At 45.1% G+C, this 19,323-nt stretch overlaps 1 protein-coding gene across 1 annotated transcript in view; it reads right to left on the bottom strand.

The window, feature by feature from the left end:
* Positions 1-19,323, bottom strand: part of LOC142573032 (4'-phosphopantetheine phosphatase) — a 186,685-nt gene that overhangs the window by 47,760 nt on the left and 119,602 nt on the right. The window contains exons 6-8 of the mRNA XM_075682527.1: positions 17,863-18,055; positions 6,011-6,195; positions 1,626-1,707 (exon numbers count right to left, since the gene is read on the bottom strand). Of these exons, the coding sequence (XP_075538642.1) occupies positions 1,626-1,707; positions 6,011-6,195; positions 17,863-18,055 (460 nt within the window). The remainder of the gene's footprint in view (positions 1-1,625; positions 1,708-6,010; positions 6,196-17,862; positions 18,056-19,323) is intronic.

Here is a 19,323-nt window from a genome sequence, read left to right on the forward strand (position 1 = left end):
GTCTCAAAATTTTGATATTGTGTCTTGTCGAATGATCATGGAAAAAAATTCATTTTTTAATTACTGCTGGACAGCTTCGCAAAATGTGCTCAACTTGCTGACATAAGAAAAAGAATAAAACATAGAAATCACTCAAAAAAGATTTCAATGAATGTGCAATATAAATCGACGTATTTCTACAATAGAGTCTAAAACCGTGCAAGTTTGTCGATCTGTGTATTCTCTGTCTTGTGTCGCTGTTATTTTTGCACTGCTTGTACCATGATTTCTGCAATGACCCACCTTAGCTTATGCTTCCTTGCATCTTTAAAACTGCAGTGCCACTCTTACCCATGTCACTCGGCAAATCTAGCGTCATTTACAATGAATATGACATTCGCTCATAATGCCTACTGTTTGCTGTCACACAGTAAAACGTAATGGCATTAATTGAGAATGACATTTCCAAACAAATGAGTTTGCCAAACTCATTCGCATTCGTTTTGGAAGCAAATGTGTATCCTCGACACCAGGAGTCTTCTGGTCAGCTTCACAAATGGTACATGCCCTTTTTGTTTTTTAACAAAAAATAAGTATTGTTCTGTCGATTTTATTACTTAATTATGAATTTAATGACTTTTGTGCATCACAGTGCATAATTACAGAAAGCTACTCCCACTCCACTGATCCACGGCCGTTTTTGGCTTTGGCTGGGGCAGTTGTGTTTATTCACACTGGAGTATCGGCCACGGCCACTTAGATTAACCTGATGTAAATGCGCACGTGTCTTCCTGTGGCAGGCACCGACGATGTGGATATTAGGAGCCCGCATGCACATCAGAACGATGACGACACGCAACTCACATTCTTGTTCCTCTTCAGCAGAGGTAGCAGACGCGCCTGTCGTGCTTTTCGCCATGTTGCTTGCCTGATCTTTGGCTTGGCTGGACTCGACTTGGTTGGCAGTGTCGACAAGTTCGTGATTCAAAAGCACGGAGCGAGTTATTATTTAGTAGTTAATGTAAGTATAAGTAGTTATTGAACAAAAGTGGCTATTTTTGCCTCTCCTTTTTTTTTTACTATTGTCATACTGTCATCATTTTCCAATTACATTAGTTTTTGCTATGTGACAGTGCGCGGTGATGATGACGTTAACTGCAACAAATGCCATTTGTTGGAAATGACATTAGGTTTCCTGTGTGACAGGGGTATAAGCCAACATTGACAACGAGATCACGGGCACAATTGCAAACAAATTGCAAATAAATAAAAATAAAGGAAAACAATATAAGCACAGCTATCACACCATTGTTGCTGCTAGTGTACTAGTGACAGGCAACTCATACATAAGGCAGTGTAAGAGGGCGATAACATATACAGAAAGGTCTATAACAAAATAAGTGGCATGTATGTGAAGACACCTTAGCATCCTCTAACGGGCTGATCTGCGCACCACATTTTTGTGACAAAGCTATGAGCTCTTGGTGAATTGGTGGTGATAAACAGCTTAAGTGCAGTTCAAAAAGCAGCACTACATGCATCAGTTTAGTTTCCTGTTCACCTGCCAGCCTTATAGTGCATTTAACAGGCCCATATGCCTTATACATATTGCAGTAGCGATAGTATTCCAGGGCAGTCTAACTTACCGTATTCGCTGGCCCCTTTGAGGAAAGCACCGATCGCACCCAGGTAGCCTTCGTGCCGCAGAAATGATGCTCGAACTTTGCCCTGCGCACAGCAAAACGAAGTATGAAGGGTCCCACAAAGGAGCTAACATTGCCATTACGTTATCACAAGGCCAAGAGGGCTCAAGTGCACTGCGGTTCACTTTACTCCCCTGCCCTTATCATATCAGAGACACAATGCGAAAAGGAAAAAAACAAAAAAAGGCCCCTGCCAGCAGGCTACGCTGCCTTGCATTTCTGAAGTGCGGAAAAGCCTGCTTACACTATGTCAGCAAACGGGCAACGAGTCTCGCTGTAAAAGGAAGAAACGTGGTCAACCCAAGTAGACACAGCAAGTCGATACAAAGAAAGATCCAAGTATGTGGCACAAAAACCTCAGGAAAGAGTGGACAACTGATTTGGCACGGCTGAGAGTGCAATGGTGGACCCCTAGTCACGATTGATGTTAATATACTACTAGTACTATACTGTCGAATACACATATAAAAACACCAAGTTTTAACTATATATATATATATATATATATATATATATATATATATATATATATAGGATATAACAATGTGCTGCATGGGCACGTGAAGTTTAGGGTCTGTTATATGGTAAAATAAACTATTATTGCAATGTTCCCACGCTGCATCGTCAGTTATGACAATTAAACCTGGCCACTGGGTGTCATACCAAAACAATAATAAAAATAAAGAAGAACCAAACAACGGCTAAATCCTTGAACAACGACAAAAAAATGTAGTAGTTTCCCCCAAAAGCTGAGGCATCGATTGCTATAGCAAATTAGTAGGCAGTTATACGAAGTAACGATTGTAGTTTTGTCGGCCTATAAACTTTGGAAACATTCGCTTACTAACTGAACTAACAAGCATGGTGTCAGCGCGCACAGGCAAACATGAATGCATCACACTCGATGACCGTGGACACTCGCTGTCAAAACACTGGTGTGAGCAAGTGCAGCAGCAACAGCGAGCAAAGTGACCTTCATGCTGTCTATCGTTTCAACACAAGCAGTGGCAAGAAAACAGCATGAACAAAGGTATGAGCCGTCTGCAGATCGCTTTCAAGACACAGCACAAAGTACACAGTTGCTGGCGGAAAGCTGCCCGTCCCTGTCGCGCTGCTTCAACACTTCCCTATGTTTTGAGCGTGAGATTGAGCTGCAATCGTCAATTCCCCTTGCGCCCAGTCGCAAAATACACAGTTGCTGCCGGAGACCAATGGCGCCGTTGGGCTCCGGCAGCAACCAACTTCGCGTGGTGAGGTTGAACCGCATCGTCGGCTTCTGTCGCACACCTTCACTCGCACATACAGCGTAGGGCACACGGCGACAGTATTAAACTATTGGACTTTATATAGAACCTCATGGCGACAGAAAAATGCATCTGGAGTGTCCATATAATCGGTATCACAATAAAAAGCGAGCCGCCGCAATTGCCTGTGTTCTGTTCATGCAACACGGTACGCCTTTGCCGCATCTCCAGCCTCGCGCACCCCTCTTCCCATCTCCTTTCCACCCCTCTGAAAAACGAATAGACTGGGATGGCTTGTGCTGATTTCGTACAGACTTCCGCATGCATGCGGACATGTGAGAAACAGCGTATGTTACACACAAACGCACAAATTTTGGTTTATACTGCGTCCGCACGAGCAGTGTAAACCAAAATTTTTGCGCCTGTGCTACGTGGGCATTTTCCTGCACACATGCAGGTGCTGCACGCAGCTGGGCGTGGCGGCAGGTGTGGTGGCGCGCATCTTTTTTAGAGGGATCCCTGGCAAGCACCATGTACAGCTTTCGACCTAACCTGTCGGCGCAGGACATTCTCAATCCTACAACTAAAGGAACGTGTGATAGACAACCTGAGCACAAAACACGAGAGCACTATACTGGCCCTGGACATCAAGGAAGCGTTCGACGTCTCCCGCTCTGCTGTCCTTTGCAACCTCGACAAGATAGACTGTGGTCAGAAAACTTACAACTATGTCTGGGACTTCATGACAGACTGGACGGCCACGATGGGACTGGCCCACCTGAGAACGGGAAAGCTCAGAGTCCTGCAGAAAGAAACCCCTCAGGGCTCGGTAATTTCCCCGTTGATATTCAACCTTGCGATGAGGGGCTTGCTGCTGCTCCTGAGAGAAATCAAGGGCATCGAGCATGCATTGTACGCGGACAACATAAACATCTGGACCAAGGCGGGCCTTTCCCTGGGAGAGCAGCAAGATGCGCTGCAGGAGGCGGTCGACAAGACAGAGCTCTGCGTGAGTGCGACCTCGCATGCGCCCCAGAGAAGTCCGAGTTGTTGGTGTTGTTGGGGCGGTCGAGAAGGCGTCTTCTACTGGAGATGCCGGACCCTGAATTGACACTGAACAGCATAAGAATATCCAACGTGGATGCACTCCGAGTCCTGGGGCTCACTTTGCAAAAGGACGGTGTGGAAATGACTACAATCAACCAATAAGACCGTTGCACAGGTCGTCCAACTAATACACAGGGTCGCAAACAACAAATGCGGCCTTAAGGTACAAGATACACCTAGGATAGTGCAGACCTTGGTTACCAGTAGGGTGACCTACGGCACACCTTACTTGGGGCTCAAAAACAGTGAACGAGACAAGCTGGATGCCCTGATATGAAAGGTGCACAAGACGGCGTTAGGGTTACCCCGGACAGCGTCCATGGAAAAGCAGCTGAGCCTGGGTATCCACATGCGGGAAGAGCTGGTGGAAACTCACAGAATGAGCCAACTCGAGAGACACAAGCTGACCAAGCTGGGAAGAGATATCGAGAAGATGACAACGTTAAAGGCAAGAAAAAAATATCGCTGCAGCTACAAAACAACATCATAGTTGCGGTGCTGCTACGCAACATGCAGAGAAGAAGACCAGCGAAAATCAGGAAACTCAAAAAGGCATATGAAAAGGACGTCGAAAACTACAAAGGGTTGGAGGCACACGCAGTCAGCGTGATGAACAGTAGAGGAGAGCAGCTCACAGCCACATCAGTTGCCACCCATGACTTGGACTCGGCTGAAGAGACGGTGATTGCTCTCAAGGCTATCACAGCGAGGGGAAATGAACAAGTAGTGGTGATCACAGATTCGCAAGCAGCTTGCACGCACTACCAACTTGGAAGGATAAGTGCTCTGGCTTTAGATGTACTCAAAGGGACCAAGGACCTTCTGGACATATATATAGTCTGCACTCCGGCACACGAGTCCCTGGCAGGGAACGTGGCGGCACACGCCACAGCCTGAGAAACACACTCTCCGGGCTAACCCACTAGGGGTCTGCGCCACGAGAGACCTGGACTAAGGTGTACGCAGATGATACATTGAAATCCAGGCACATTATGGAATCGGTAAAAGGTACCCGCCACCACACCCAAAAATCATGAGAGGTACACCGTCGCATGGATAAGGCTACAGACAAATACGTTCCCGCATGGGACACTGTTCCATGTGATGTATCCGACATGCTATGACTACGCCTGCAAGATACACTCGGCGCCGTGCAGTCTGTACCATCGGAGCACGCGCACAATACGACACTGCCCCTGATCCCCCAGCCCCCTAGTGCGGAGCAGTGGGACGACCAGCTGACCAGCTCGTGTCCCAAGAACCAGCTACGACTGGTGGACAGAGCGCGATGGGCATCAACGGACCACGGTGTCCTGGACTGAGGATGTCGCCCACCTGGGGACGACCATTGTCATCTGCTCTTGAAATAAAGTTTATTTCTCTATGGTTTTGTGTTCTTTTCTATTTTATGGCACGGATACCCAGTGGTCAGATTTAATTGTTATGGCCAATAATGAGGAATGGGGACATCGCAGTAAATGGTTTATTTTACTGTAGAACACAGAAAAAAATTAATCGCAGCTGATCACTGTTGCATCCGAGTGCATTTTTAGAGCTGGTAGTGCTATAAGTGGGTTCAACTGTAGTTTCTTTCTGTCTAATTAAAATGTTTTGGGGTTGGTATCCTCTGTCCTATTCATACAACTCAATTATAATAACTCGGTTATTTTCTTCTCACTTGAATATTGTTGCGTGTTCAACTGTACTACTACTACTACTAGCCCCACAATGAAACTTCAAGGTTTGCTGCATTGTACAAGGGCTGGCGAGGTACCTTGTAGGAGCTTTGATATATTTTATTTTTGGTAGATCGCAGTGTAGTAATAGTGCAAGTGCTATGGCAATCTTGAGCCCCTGGTGCACAAAAAAAGTTAAGGTTGTATTGGTAGCTTCAAAGCACAGATCAGATGATGATGAGAAACACACTTTAAGGATGGAAAACACGAAAAAGCGGAACTCTTTACGTGGGAAGCGTACCTTGCTCCAGTAATTGATGGCGAAGGAGATGGTGTGCATGCTGAGTGGGTGTCCACGCAGGAAGTAGCCACCAAAGTAGACCCGGTCCAGGCCGTGCATGAGGGCGTAGAGGCTGGCAATCTGGCCGATGTCATTGCTGATCATGAAAAGCAGGCTGCGTGCGATGTCACTCTCGCTGAACTCCCCTGCAGTGACGCATCATCGTTAATTAGCAATGAACGCCAAAGGCGCAAGCTCGCCGCACTAACCAAGCTATACCGCTGAAAGTACAGTTAAACCTCGATATAACTAAGTCAATCAAATCGGTCTTCATTCTGTGGAAATTTCATTATATTTAAATTCGACCTTTGTATGTAGATAAGTGGAGTCGCCGATAAATTTTTCTTGTACAGAAAGGGCCATAGAATTTTCAGAATTATCGGGCGACTTAAAGAAACAACAACAAATTTTAATGAGAAAAACCTTTATTTTGTTGGATTTGAAGGCCAGTGACGAAAAAATATGGTTTCATGCCGTGTTGGCGATATCAACTTCGGTGGTAAGAAGCGAAGTCAGCCACCCTTCATCTGCCTCTTGCTTCAACATATCTCCGAAACTCGAGATCACGCAACCTCCACCACTAAACGCACGAAAAGACAGCGCAGATCATGGTGCACATGATGCTGCCGTCTTGGCAAGCCCAGTCTTTGCACACGTGGCGGATTACCTTTAAGACAAGGCGCACAGCTGCGTATGCGCTCCGCGCTGACAGCCACACACGCAGCCACGGCCTTGCTAACAAAGGAGATACGTAGACAAACGGGTGACAAATGCCCGAAAGCGTGTCTGCGTCCAGTATTACCTAGGCGCAGTACCCACAACTTTTTCTGGCAACTCAAGCATATGCATGTGCGTCAGGGAAACGTGGCACAGCTCTCTCGTGTCAGCATAGTTCGCAAAACAGAAGCATGCTATCAAGCCACCATCCTTTCCGGCTCACCCTCGCATGCTTTCACTCGCACCCAAAGCATACAGCACAGGGAGCGTGGCAGTATCCTGTCACACTTGGACTTAATATGAAAGGTGACGCCGCTCTACTTTGGCGGTCACTCTTGGTCGAGCAGCGCGCAATTTGAGAGGTGTGTTGGCAAGCAGCTGCTTGTAATTCAACCACATTTGACAATCTGCATTCATGGAAGTTTCCATTTGTTGCCTCGGTATTCCGTCATGGGCTGCAATGAAATTTCGTTCCTATTGAAATCGTGTATAAACACACTTTGTTATATTGAGTTTCCAAACACATAGCATTCTATGCAGAAGAATTTATGAAAAGTTAAATACTTCGTTATATTGAGGCTTAACTGCACATAGATTTCAACATCATGGATCAACAACAGGTGCGCTCTTTGTCGTGGCCACCTAATTTCACAAATGCTTCAATAATAGGGGCTCTTCACATTTGTTGGCGGCCAACACAAACGAATGTTGAGTCAAAGCATACCGATGTTGTCACAGCTAGCGCTTGACGCTTGCACCGCCGGTTACACTTCAAATCCAGTGTGCTGTTCTGCATCCTCCCACTATGCCTTCCTTTCAGTGCTATTATGTAGACATGACCTGGCACCAATGGCGTACAGTTCTGTGCCCATTTTTTTTTTTTTTTTTGCAACCAAAGGAGAAATGATTTCGCCTGGAACTGCTGAAATTATTTAGACAGAACTAGTACCATAGAAAGGAACAAGCTAAACCCAAATAACTCCAAAATGTGGAAGCTGAATATTAATTTGAGCTTTCAGCTCTTAATAAAAGGTATTTACATAAAACATGGGTTTTAAATTATGATACAACCCTGCAGCTAACTAATGACAGCCATTTTCAAAATTCTGTAGAGAACATGTACCTGTTCTGCATTTGAAGCATAAAAAAAGAAGTAAAATTAAGTTGTCCCATTGAATTCAGATCTTGCACTGTGTCCCCAATGAACAGACATTTCATTAACACATATACGCTTTTGGAAGAACTAGAACTTTTTATTTAGATAGGCAGTGTCAATTGTTATGCCAATTTTTTCCATTCTAAACTAAAAATTTATAGGTGTGTTTATGAAATATGTTATCTATTTTGCTGCAGAACTACCTATATGTAAACTTGGCCTTTCGAAATTTTCAAGTGTTGTGGCTTCTGAAGAATCTTGAGGAATAGAAATAAAACTTCTGCTTAGTATTTACGTTTGTGCTTTCTGTTTTGCACACCATTAAATATGTATGGGTGCAGTGCCTGTATATCTTTACTGCTTGTGTGTATCAACCCAAGCTATGTTGAACCCAAGATAAAGTCTCCTTGGGCACATACAAACACACACGAAGATGAGACACTGCACAACACCATGTGGGTGCCTCTGCCGGTTTTCTTTACATTGCTCCATTTACACAGCTTGCAGTCGACAATCTAAGAATGCCTGAATCTGAATTGCTGTTGATTATCAAAAGAAATGCTTACACGGATTAACTACATACTTCCACACATATTGGGCAAGCAAATTAGTCGGAGCACATATTTGAACACAGAAACCCCTGACTGAGAAGTGATGCACACAGCCTGTATAGGCTGTGAATTTTTTTTTTTCAATATCAATATTGAAAATAATATATTTTTTTCAACTCAATATCAAGGACAACTGGCATGTGGACTGCTTGGCACGAACAGGTATAAAATGTTCAGTGCTGATTTAGCATTAAATGGGTTAGCATTATGTAATGCCTCTTTGAGGCCCTAGATCCATGATTTAAACCCCGTTCACCACATTGCAAAGTGTTGTTCAGGAGCTCACTTGACACATGTGCTGTCTCTTCAAGGAGAAAAGTGCAGCTGAGGATGGGTCAGAGCAAGCCACTACCAGTTGCACGATATATATATATATATATATATATATATATATATATATATATATATATATATATAAGCTCTTCCATCTCCTCTCTATTTCTACCACATGACCAGCTTCCTACACATACACATTGTTTCCCCTTTGACACTCTTAATGCTAATGCATTAAATATCTGCACAGAGTAGCAATGTATGCCAAGAAATCTGCCTTCTGGCTCTCTCAGCACAATGCACACCTATAGGACCACACGACACCATCAGGACATCCTCAAACAGTACTAATGTTCTCGCACTTCTTTTTACACAGCGCCATGAGTCTGTTCTTTTGGGGAGACTTGCTAGACATAAGCAGAGCAGAATTGAGTACATGCGTGAAAGCTAATTTATCACCTGCTTTGTTCAGCAAACAATAAGATTATATGAAAATTATACTATTCTATGCCAATTTGACTGACATCTGGAATGCACCCATTTACTTGTTCGAAGCTTTTCTTGCCTGCATGCAAGCAGTTCGCATATCCACGTTGCCTCTTGCACGGCAGAGTCACGAGCCACAACGTGGTGTTATTTAGAAGGGGTATTCAAGCTACTTGATTGAGGAGGATTAGGTGTGAGGATCAATGGCGGATGTCTCAGCAATCTACGGTTTGCAGATGACATCATCCTGCTCAGTAGTGATCGAGATGAATTGCAACAAATGATTGAGCACCTTAACTGAGAAAGTGTAGGAATAGGGTCGAAGATTAACATGCAGAAGACGAAGGAAATGTTTAATAGGCTAGTAAGAGAACGAAAATTCATGAATGGCAGTCAGCCTCTAGAATCCGTGCAAGAAAACGTTTATCTAGGTCAATTGCTCACAGGGGACCCTGATCATGAGAATAAAAATTTAAAGAATAAAAATGGGTCAAAGCACATATGGCAGGCATTATCCAATCATGACTGGCAGTTTACCACTGTCTATGAGTGGTGTACAATCATTGCATCCTACCAGTACTAACTTATGGGGGAAGAAACTTGGACGTTGAAGGTGTCCTGAAACACTTTTTATTGCAATGGAGAAATTGATTTCAAGTTAAAATGTGCTATTTCAGAAATACTTTGTCACAAAAAGTATTTCAATGCATCCAGCAGAAGCAGAGTTATTCGCAATCAAACACATCCTTCATGGTGCTTCCATTTCTTCTTCAATGCCTTGCACTGCAAAGGCTTTGGCAGAGCGAGGCTTGCCCACAACGTTCCGCCTACTGAACTTCACCAAGACATGCACCTCAAATTCGATTTTGGATGTCAACATAGATGCCACTACTCCTGATTTTGGCGCCTACGACGTGCCAAACGTAAGCCAAATGCGGATTGATTGATTGATTGATTGATTGATTGATTGATTGATTGATTGATTGATTGATTGATTGATTGATTGATTGATTGATTGATTGATTGATTGATTGATTGATTGATTGATTGATTGATTGATTGATTGATTGATTGATTGAAAATTTTATTATTCCACCGAGCTGGGATGCCCACCTCTTAACCTACACATAGTTAGGGGGGGAGGACGAAGCAGTCCCCGCACGTTGAGGATGGCGAGTCTTCACGGCCTCAACGGCCAGGCGGATTGCTCGACGCTGATCGTCTTCAGCCTCGCTCTGGAGCAAGGCCTTCCAAGCTTCTCTACTGTCAATGTTTTCCTTAGCCCCTGGGGAGCCAGCACACTCCCATATTATATGGTCTAGCGTACCTTTTTGCTTACAAATTTTGAAGCAGGTGTTGTCCTCAGAGGGCCGCAGAGCGCTTAGCCAGTGGACTCATCACGGCACCCCACGGCAGCAGCGCTTTCTGCACTGTCTAGCAGACCACAGCTACTTGCAGCTGTGGTGTGTACTTGCAGCGTTTGCTTTGTGCATGACAGGGCTTGAGTGTATGCTTGCACTCATATGCTACAGTCTGACCATGCTACACGGTGCATACCAGCTATGTCCTTCACCAGGTTGACTGATGGATATTAGCCACATCCAACTTGTGCATTTTGAAGCACTATCAGTAAGTCTGCACAGGCATCTAAGGAGCAGATAGAAGTGAGCTGCATGTAGTCTAACTTTGTGTTTCAAGTGGTTTGAGGCTAACTGAGAGTTTAAAACTAGCTGAAATGAGTGAGACCTGACGGCTATGATACTGTGGCGACAAGCGACCACGTAGACCGGTAAAGTCTCGGGCTCTTGCAGGAGAGGAAGAACCGACACTCGATCCCTTAGCGTAGCATTGTTTTAATAATCTCTTTCGGAATGCTAGCCCCTGCCGGAGTGTGCCAGCCGCTCGTGCCTCGTGTAGACGCGAGCATCTATGTCATCTCTCGTGCGACGCCGATGCTGCTGCCGCTACATAGGGCTCCTCCCCTAGAGAGGAGGAAAGTTCAACAAACTATGGAAAGTCCACGTGACGTGGCGTGTCTTGGCGTTGGTCTTGGGTGTCGTGTGCAGGCAGCGGCGAAGGATGCAGCAGGGTTGCGTCGCATACTGGTGGAGCTGATGGCGCGGGTGCTTCGATGTAGGCGGGTTTGAGACGTTCCAGGGCAATTGTGTCTGATCGGCTGCTGACATTCACAACAAACGTTGTCGGACGATGCTCTAGAACACAATATGGCCCGGAGTAGTGTGGTTGCAAAGGCTTCTGCACGGCACAGTTACGCACAAAAACGTGGGTAGCAGAGGTGAGTGCGGGAGAAACGTACGGGGACCTTGCTTCTTGTGAACGTGTAGGCATGGGGCATATCTGGCTGAAGAAAGCTTGCAGTTCAACAACGTATTCGGCAGGTGATGGCATAGGCATTTTGGGGGTGGCGAAGAAGAAATTGCACGGAAGGCATAGGTGAGTGCCGTAAACTAGCTCAGCACAGGAGCAACCTAGGTCACTCTTGAGTGCGGCTCTGATGCCAAGTAAGATGAGGGGCAAATGCAGGACCCACTTCTCCGGCGATTCATGTGCCATAAGGGAGGCCTTGAGATGCCGGTGAAAACGTTCAACTAGTCAGTTGGACTGCAGGTGGTAAGCAGTTGTGCGAAAACGTGTCGTTCCGAATAGTTTGAGTAACTCGTTGAAGAGTGCCGAGTCAAACTGTTGACCGCGATCTGCGATTATTGTGGATGGGCAGCCGAACCTTGCGATCCACGTAGACACGAAAGCTGCTGCAACAGTGGGCGCTGAGATGTCGGATATAGGTGTAGCTTCTGGCCACTGTGTATAATGGTCGATGCATGTCAGTACGTAGCAGTAACCTTTCGAAGGTGGGAGAGGCCCAACGCGGTCCAGGTGTACGGTGTCAAAACAAGCATCCGGTGGAAGAAAAGACTTGGCAGGCGGAATGGGGTGACGCTGGATCTTCGAATGTTGACACGACAAACAGCAGCGAACCCAATCGCGAACCTGCGCGTTTAGCCGAGGCCAAATGAAACAACTGGAAAGAAGCTTCTGTGTCGCACGTATGCCAGGGTGCGATAGGTTGCGCACGGTTTCGAATAGACGTCTTCGGAGGGATGCCGGAATGTATGGTCTAGGTTTGTCGGTAGAAGTGTCGCAGACGATGGACGTACCATCTGGGGTCACAACGACGTCTTCCAATTTCAGGGACGTTGGCGAATTCCGGAGTGTACGTAGTTCAGTGTCGTCACGCTGTTGACTGGCGAGTAAGTCGGCCTCAATGATGAAAGGTTCCGATGTCAACATGGAAACGACATTGACACGACTCAGAATGTCGGCTGGAACGTAGTCGGTGCCCTTGATGTGGTGGAACGTTGTAAACTCGGAGATGTAGGAAAGGTGTCGAGTCTTGCGGGGCGAGTAACAGGACGCCGAACGATTCGTTGCGTGCACAAGGGGCTTGTGGTCAGTCAAGACAGTGAATGCACGGGCAATAGGAGAGAAGAGCACTTGCTTCCCCCTGAGCCGAGAAGTTGTTTCCCTTGCTGTCCATCAGATGGTACAACCTGTCGGGTCAGCAGCTTGGCTCCCGTCTGCAAGATCTGTGCTCATAGCAGAAAGCAGTTTCTGCTTAATCCTACAACATGCAGGCAAGTGCCAATGTTTAAATACATCTCAGACAACTTAGACTACAATATACTACGCTGTGAGCAATGTTTGCTCTTGATTAGATGAGTAGCTTGTGGATAGGAATTTTTCAAGACCCCAGGCCAAATACGGAAGGTGCTGTAAAAATGGACATTTTTGCCCATCGACAACTCCACCGATGCTGGCACCGACGCCGACACCAGATTTTCTGTGACATGGGGTCTTTAACTCTATCAAGTTAAAATGGATCTGGGCAAGCTATGTAATGCATAGGACGGATAATCGGTGATTCATTAGAATTACAGAACCGGTGCCAAGGGAATAGAAGCGCAGTCGAGGACGGCAGAAAATTAGGTGAGGTGATGAAATGAGAAAATTTGCTGGCATAAGTTGCAATCAGCTAGCATAAGAGAGGGGTAATTGGAGATCATCAAGACAGGCCTTCGTCCTGCAGTGGACATAAAACAGGATGACGACAATGATGATGATGATGTTATTTAGTACAGTCGTCTCCCATTATTAAGGCAAAAGCCTTAAGTGGCTTGTTGCGTGATGGCCTTGAAATAAAATGCACCGTCTAGCCAATTGGCACAAAAAAAAAAAAAAAATTACCTTCTCTGAGTGAGCTGCGAGTGGAGGGGGGAATGCGAGCGGTACGCACAGACAGAAAAAAAAAAAGTTGCATCGCTGACATCACATGGGGGCAGTGGCGGTTGTGGTGACAGCTAACTGCGAAGCGAGAGAGGCGCCGATCGAGGATGCTCGCACTGGGCCTAGCGGATTGCGCGGTAGACCTTGGATGCATGCTATGACCGAGGACGCTCGCCAAGTGAGAAATGAGGTGCAATGTGCACAGTGGCGGGAGCAAGGCGTTCGACCGCGAATACTGCTTTCCCCTGCTGAAAGAATGCAACGCAACTGTGTTGTGCATTTGTAATACTTACTAGTGACAAGCATGCTGCGCTTTTAGGTAGTGCATTAAGTGCTCGTATGTGTCGTTGAGGAGGTCGAACTAAAGTGCCACATGCGTACTTCACACTGTGGCTCGTTATGTCTTGCAAGAAGTCTGACCCCTCCAATCGTACAACTTAATGCATTGCATTACCAAGTGTGCAGTAGGCTTTTGCCTTCATGTGTTACAGGAGTGTAACATGCTGCCGAACTTTTTCGAGCTTTGTGCGAGTGAAAGATTTGGTCTAATTATCCGAACGGTCGAATTAACAAATGACAGCAACATGAACAAATCTAATTCTTCTTTTGCTTGAAGTAGTTGGATGTCATCGGCAGACTACTTCAATACAGTACTACAACAACTATGAAAGGGGCCCCCCCAAAAAAGACAGGACTGCTTTCATGGAGACCTTCATAATTATAATGCTCTGTTCTCCCACTAGGTGAGTGTAGGTGGACACTTTACCAGTAGCCAAGCTGACATAAGTGTAAAATGTCTCGTGGGTTTGTAGCGACAGTTGTCCGTACTGTTGTCATGCTAGTCTTACAAAATTGTGAACTGATTAGACTCATTAGACTGAGAAGTGCCTACTCTCCATGCCATATATATATATATATATATATATATATATATATATATATATATATATATATATATATATATATAGCTTGTTCAGTGCGGTTTGCTTAATTTGATACAACATTAAATTTAGCTGGAAACAAATTTAAGCCATACAGCACACACAAACAACTGCATCAAGTTTTATATGCAAAAAAAATATATATAGAAGGGATGCTGGTGCAAGCGGAGTCGTGTTAAATGTTGGCGCAAGAAGCACACAACAAGACAGCGGCGAACTAAAGCTAGTGGCACCCCCCTAACAGCACCATAGTATGCTTAATTCTACATTTCACTAGCCTTGAAGGCAGGTTAAACTTGTAAATGCACGCTTATCTTTTTATTATTATGTTAATATTGCTCACTTCAGAAGATGCTGTTATCGACGTCACCGGGTAAAATGTCATTAAAATTGAACGTGTGGCAGTTTCGCCCCCCCCCAAAAAAAAGTCATTCAGGAACTTCAGGCCTTAACTACTGAATGCCATTTTCTGTGCCCGTGTGGCACGGGTATCATTTCTCAATATATTCCCAATTCTCCCATAATCCCATTGAACTGGCCAATGTGTGGCCACTTTCTATGTGTCCAAATTATGAAGTTAATGTAGAAATGTAAAGTAAAGCTCCTAAACAAAGTATAAATCAAATGCGCAAACAATTTTTCATAAAAAAAGCAAAACAAAAGCAACTGTCTAATATGTTTTACAAGGGCGGCAGCTTTCCTAAGTCAGCTTCACCGCAATACATGCTTGTTATGCTGTAAAGCATACAAACACCGCGAAGGCGGTTTTGTTATTTGCTCTTTCCAGCAAATTTTGGTATCCGGTCTTTCCGCCGAGATAGACGCTGCCATTAACGGGTTAGCTAATGGAATTACCATAGGGTTCAGGCGCATTTACGCTGACTGGCCAAGTTCGAATTATCCGGCGAAGGCCAATTTTAGGATCGGAATAACAAAATTTAGGGCCCATGGGCTCCGGCGGAGACCTCCAGCCAGCATCGAATTAACCGCAGTCAAATAAACAGAGGTCGACTGTATATGCACAGTAGATTACCATTATAACGAAATCATTTTATTCCAAATAACGCTTTATTCAAAGTTGTATGTGGTACAAAGCGCAGTGTAAGTGTTCTAAACTGGAATGCCGGAAATCTGCTCAGAACCACTTTGTGCAGCATACACGATGACCCTGTGTGTTTCTCTGGACCAACACACCAAGGCAAAGAGCACCACAAAGGTCGCCCCACTACGTGGGGCAACTCCTTGGTAGTAATTGTAAACACATAATGATAAGTGAAAAATGAGGCAGTTGTCTACGGGTTACTTAAGATGTACTGGTGAGCTAGTTGGTTAGTCTAGATGAAATAAGGCAGCGCACTTTGAAAGAAGGATGTAACAGAGAACGAACAACCATGAGCACCGTAACTGTAACTGCTGGTTCACTGGCGGATAAGCATACATAAATGCGTGTTTCAACGCATGCATGGAGCACTTCAGAGAATGACAGGGATTTTCGATCACTCATACGAGCTAGCAGCCATCATGCTGCACGAAATTTCATTATTCACAAGCCTTCATACTGCCAAAAAATGAACAAAAACGAAAGAAGAAAGGAGAAAGAAAGCCAGTGAAACACACCATCTGATATTGCCTTGTTGAGATACGAAAAACCTTTTTTTTTTTCTATAACCACAGAGCTCGTGGTTCTTCATTATGTGTTACGTCCTTGTTTGTAAGTGCGCTGTCATATGCCATTATGTCTACAGATGCCTGCACATTTTTGTCACTGCTGTCGCTACTATCACGTGTGGTAACGAATCCCCACGTGGCTGGAGTGTACCATCATTTTTGTGACTATCGTATAGGTATTTCGCTAATAGTGGAAAAGCTATAAGAGAATATATATATCCTGCTAGGTTGTTTTACTGTTTAGTTCCTTTAGAATGAATGTCTTTCTTGACGGATAGATGATCAACCAGACATTAGTAGACGCTGTCAAAATCTATGACGTCAAAGCGGGCAGGTGCAGGAGGAACTTCAGAGTGGTGGCACCCAATGTCTTTCATTTTGCGAGTCTTTTCTCGCCTGCCAAGCCTCCTCTTGTGGCAAAAGTGACTGTGTTAACACAACAGCGTCAAGGGGCCCATGTCGCATAAAATTCGGCATCGGCGTCCGGTGTCAGACGTTGATCCTCTGTGTCACTGCTCGAAAAGTCTCCGCTTTTAATACCGTTGTCTTCCCTAGGTGAATTGACTAGGGAATCTGAAGACTGTCCAGCAGCAAATCAGAATCGTCGAATCCGTTGCGATACCACGTCCATGCTTGCAACACTCCGCGGTAACCCCGCCTCCGAAGCCCAATGGTATGAAATATGCGGCAGGATAGCAACCTGCGAATCCAAGGTCGCCATTGTTGTTCAGTAGCATTGGATAGGGCCCCCCCTTCATCCTTAGTTCAGGTTGTCATGTAATGGTGGGGTGGTGGCCTTTTGTTGACTCGTCACAAGTCGGTGTTCCTGCTGCGTTGACGTCTGGATAGGCGCTGATGGATGGGTGGGTGTTTGCCTTGTGGCGAACGTGTAATTAACACCTTTGTGGCGTTGAGATGTCACATTCTTTACAAAGTTATTTCTTGGAATTTTGAGAACGAGAGCCCACGAACAAATGTAGTGAAAAAAAAAAAGAAATACACCGACAGCGCATATCTTTTATGTTAGCTCTTCTCAGACTGAAATATTAAAAGCATGAAGCAATAACAGGAGATCGGCTCACGCGAAAGGCCCCGTATTTACCAGAAAGCTTGCCTTCATGCACAGCAATCGCCGCCAACATTTCTCTGTAAATGTTACGTTTACATAAGCTGCAGTTGCCAAGAAGCATGAAAAGCAGTCAGGGGTCTTAGAATGCTATCCTGTTCCATTCTTAAAGGCGAAGCTTAAGCCTCCTCGAAATTTTTTGGTATGTTCTCTGTTCGTAAAAGCAATTGTGCGACAAGTCGCTTTCCCAACACTGTTTCTGCACGCTTCCACTAAGTGCAGCATGTCTTTACATTAAACAGGGGGGGAGGGGGGCGAAAAGAAAACAGAAAAATACAAATGACAGATTGCAAAAATCTGAGGAAACCTAAGCATTTCTTATGAGTTGCGAATGTGAAAGCATTTATGTCCAACTAAACGCCGCTGAGTGGTCCTTCGATTTTTTTGCTGTGAGTAATGTTTTTGCTATTGAAAAAGTGTAATTCATGAATACAGCTTAACTTAAATGTTTCTGTGTGGTGCTCCCTTAAATAAATGTCCTCATCAGCAGCAACAATTTACAATGGGGTATGTAATTCTGCTAGAAAACATACGTGTGATGTCATCATCGTCCTTGCCAGTGGCGCTGCCAGTGCCCGTGTGGCGGACTGTCTTGCCAAATGAGCAGGCGATGAGGTCACTCGTCAGGCCCATCGCTTCGTAGTTGCCACCATAGATGTCTTTGACAAGCATGTCCACTGTGCGGTGGTCGCCTTGCTCAGCCAGCTCCAGAAGCTCGTCAAAGCTCTGTCAACAGAGAGAAAGGGCAGAGCATGTTGAGGGCATCACATGCAGCAGACTATAATGAAGCCATTCTAAGGTAGCCAGTACATTGGCCAGTTTTGTCAATTAGTGATTTAGAGCAATATGTCGAAGGCACATTACATAATCATAATGCCCTAAAATATCTGAGAACATGTTATAACAAAGACTACAATTAATGATTTGGAGCAATATGCCAAAGGCACATTACTGCATATTGCCCCAAAATATCTCAGAACATGTTACAACAAAGACTACAATGTGTACCTAACAGGCTCTTTTTATTTTTTGGGGAGGAAGGAGGGACGGAAAGCGAGAATGTAAAAAAAAGTGCACCACAACCGTCACTGCTGCGTTATATAATAATGTTTTACTTGCAGCGTATCACCAAAGACTACTGTGACCAGACAAGAAAAGCTCATTCGAAGGTCTGTACTAAGAAACCATAAAAAAGGAATCCAGAATACACATACTCCACATTACGTTACATTTAAAGAAAGTCACAGTTTGGGATGCACTGATAGCAACTGATGCACTGTAGACAACTACATGAAGCAGGGTTCGTAGTTTTATGGGTCATATAGATTGCAGTAAACACTGGCTTGTTAATTAAATTAATGAGCATGGTGTCACGCGCGTGCAGGCAAACATGAGCAAATATCACTTGATGACCATGAACACTCGCTGCCCTAATGCTAGCATGATGAAATGCACAAGCAGATAGGAGCAAATGCTTCTGGTACATCTCGCTTCAACGCGTTTGCAAAGCGAGATTACACAACCTCCAGCACTAGGCACACATGCAGGCACCAGCCATTCTGGCTCGCCCCACCATTGAACTCGCTGGAGATTACACGGATGACCGAGTGCAGGGGCTGTACATCCTCAGCCGCAAGGAGAACCATTCACCACAATGGCAGGGCTAGTGAAGACGCACGCTCAGCTGCAAAAGCCAGCCCCAGCACCCGCTCGATCACGGTACCTTCCCTCGCCTTGCACGCGCTCTATCACATGACCTCCAACATTGGGCGTGCATCACGCCACCACCCTTCTTGGCTCAACCTCATGCGCTTTTACTCAAACCCTCAGCATATGGCACGAAGCATGCGATATAGGATCTTATCGCACTTGTACACCTCACCGCCACAGCGATAATTCACCTGGAATGTCAATACAATTGCTATGCAATAAAATGGCTCAGTTCAAGATGAAACTGCCATGTAAATTTTATCTTTTTGTTCTATCAGTAAACG

Source organism: Dermacentor variabilis, chromosome 2, assembly GCF_050947875.1.
Source record: "Dermacentor variabilis isolate Ectoservices chromosome 2, ASM5094787v1, whole genome shotgun sequence".
NCBI lineage: Eukaryota > Metazoa > Arthropoda > Arachnida > Ixodida > Ixodidae > Dermacentor > Dermacentor variabilis.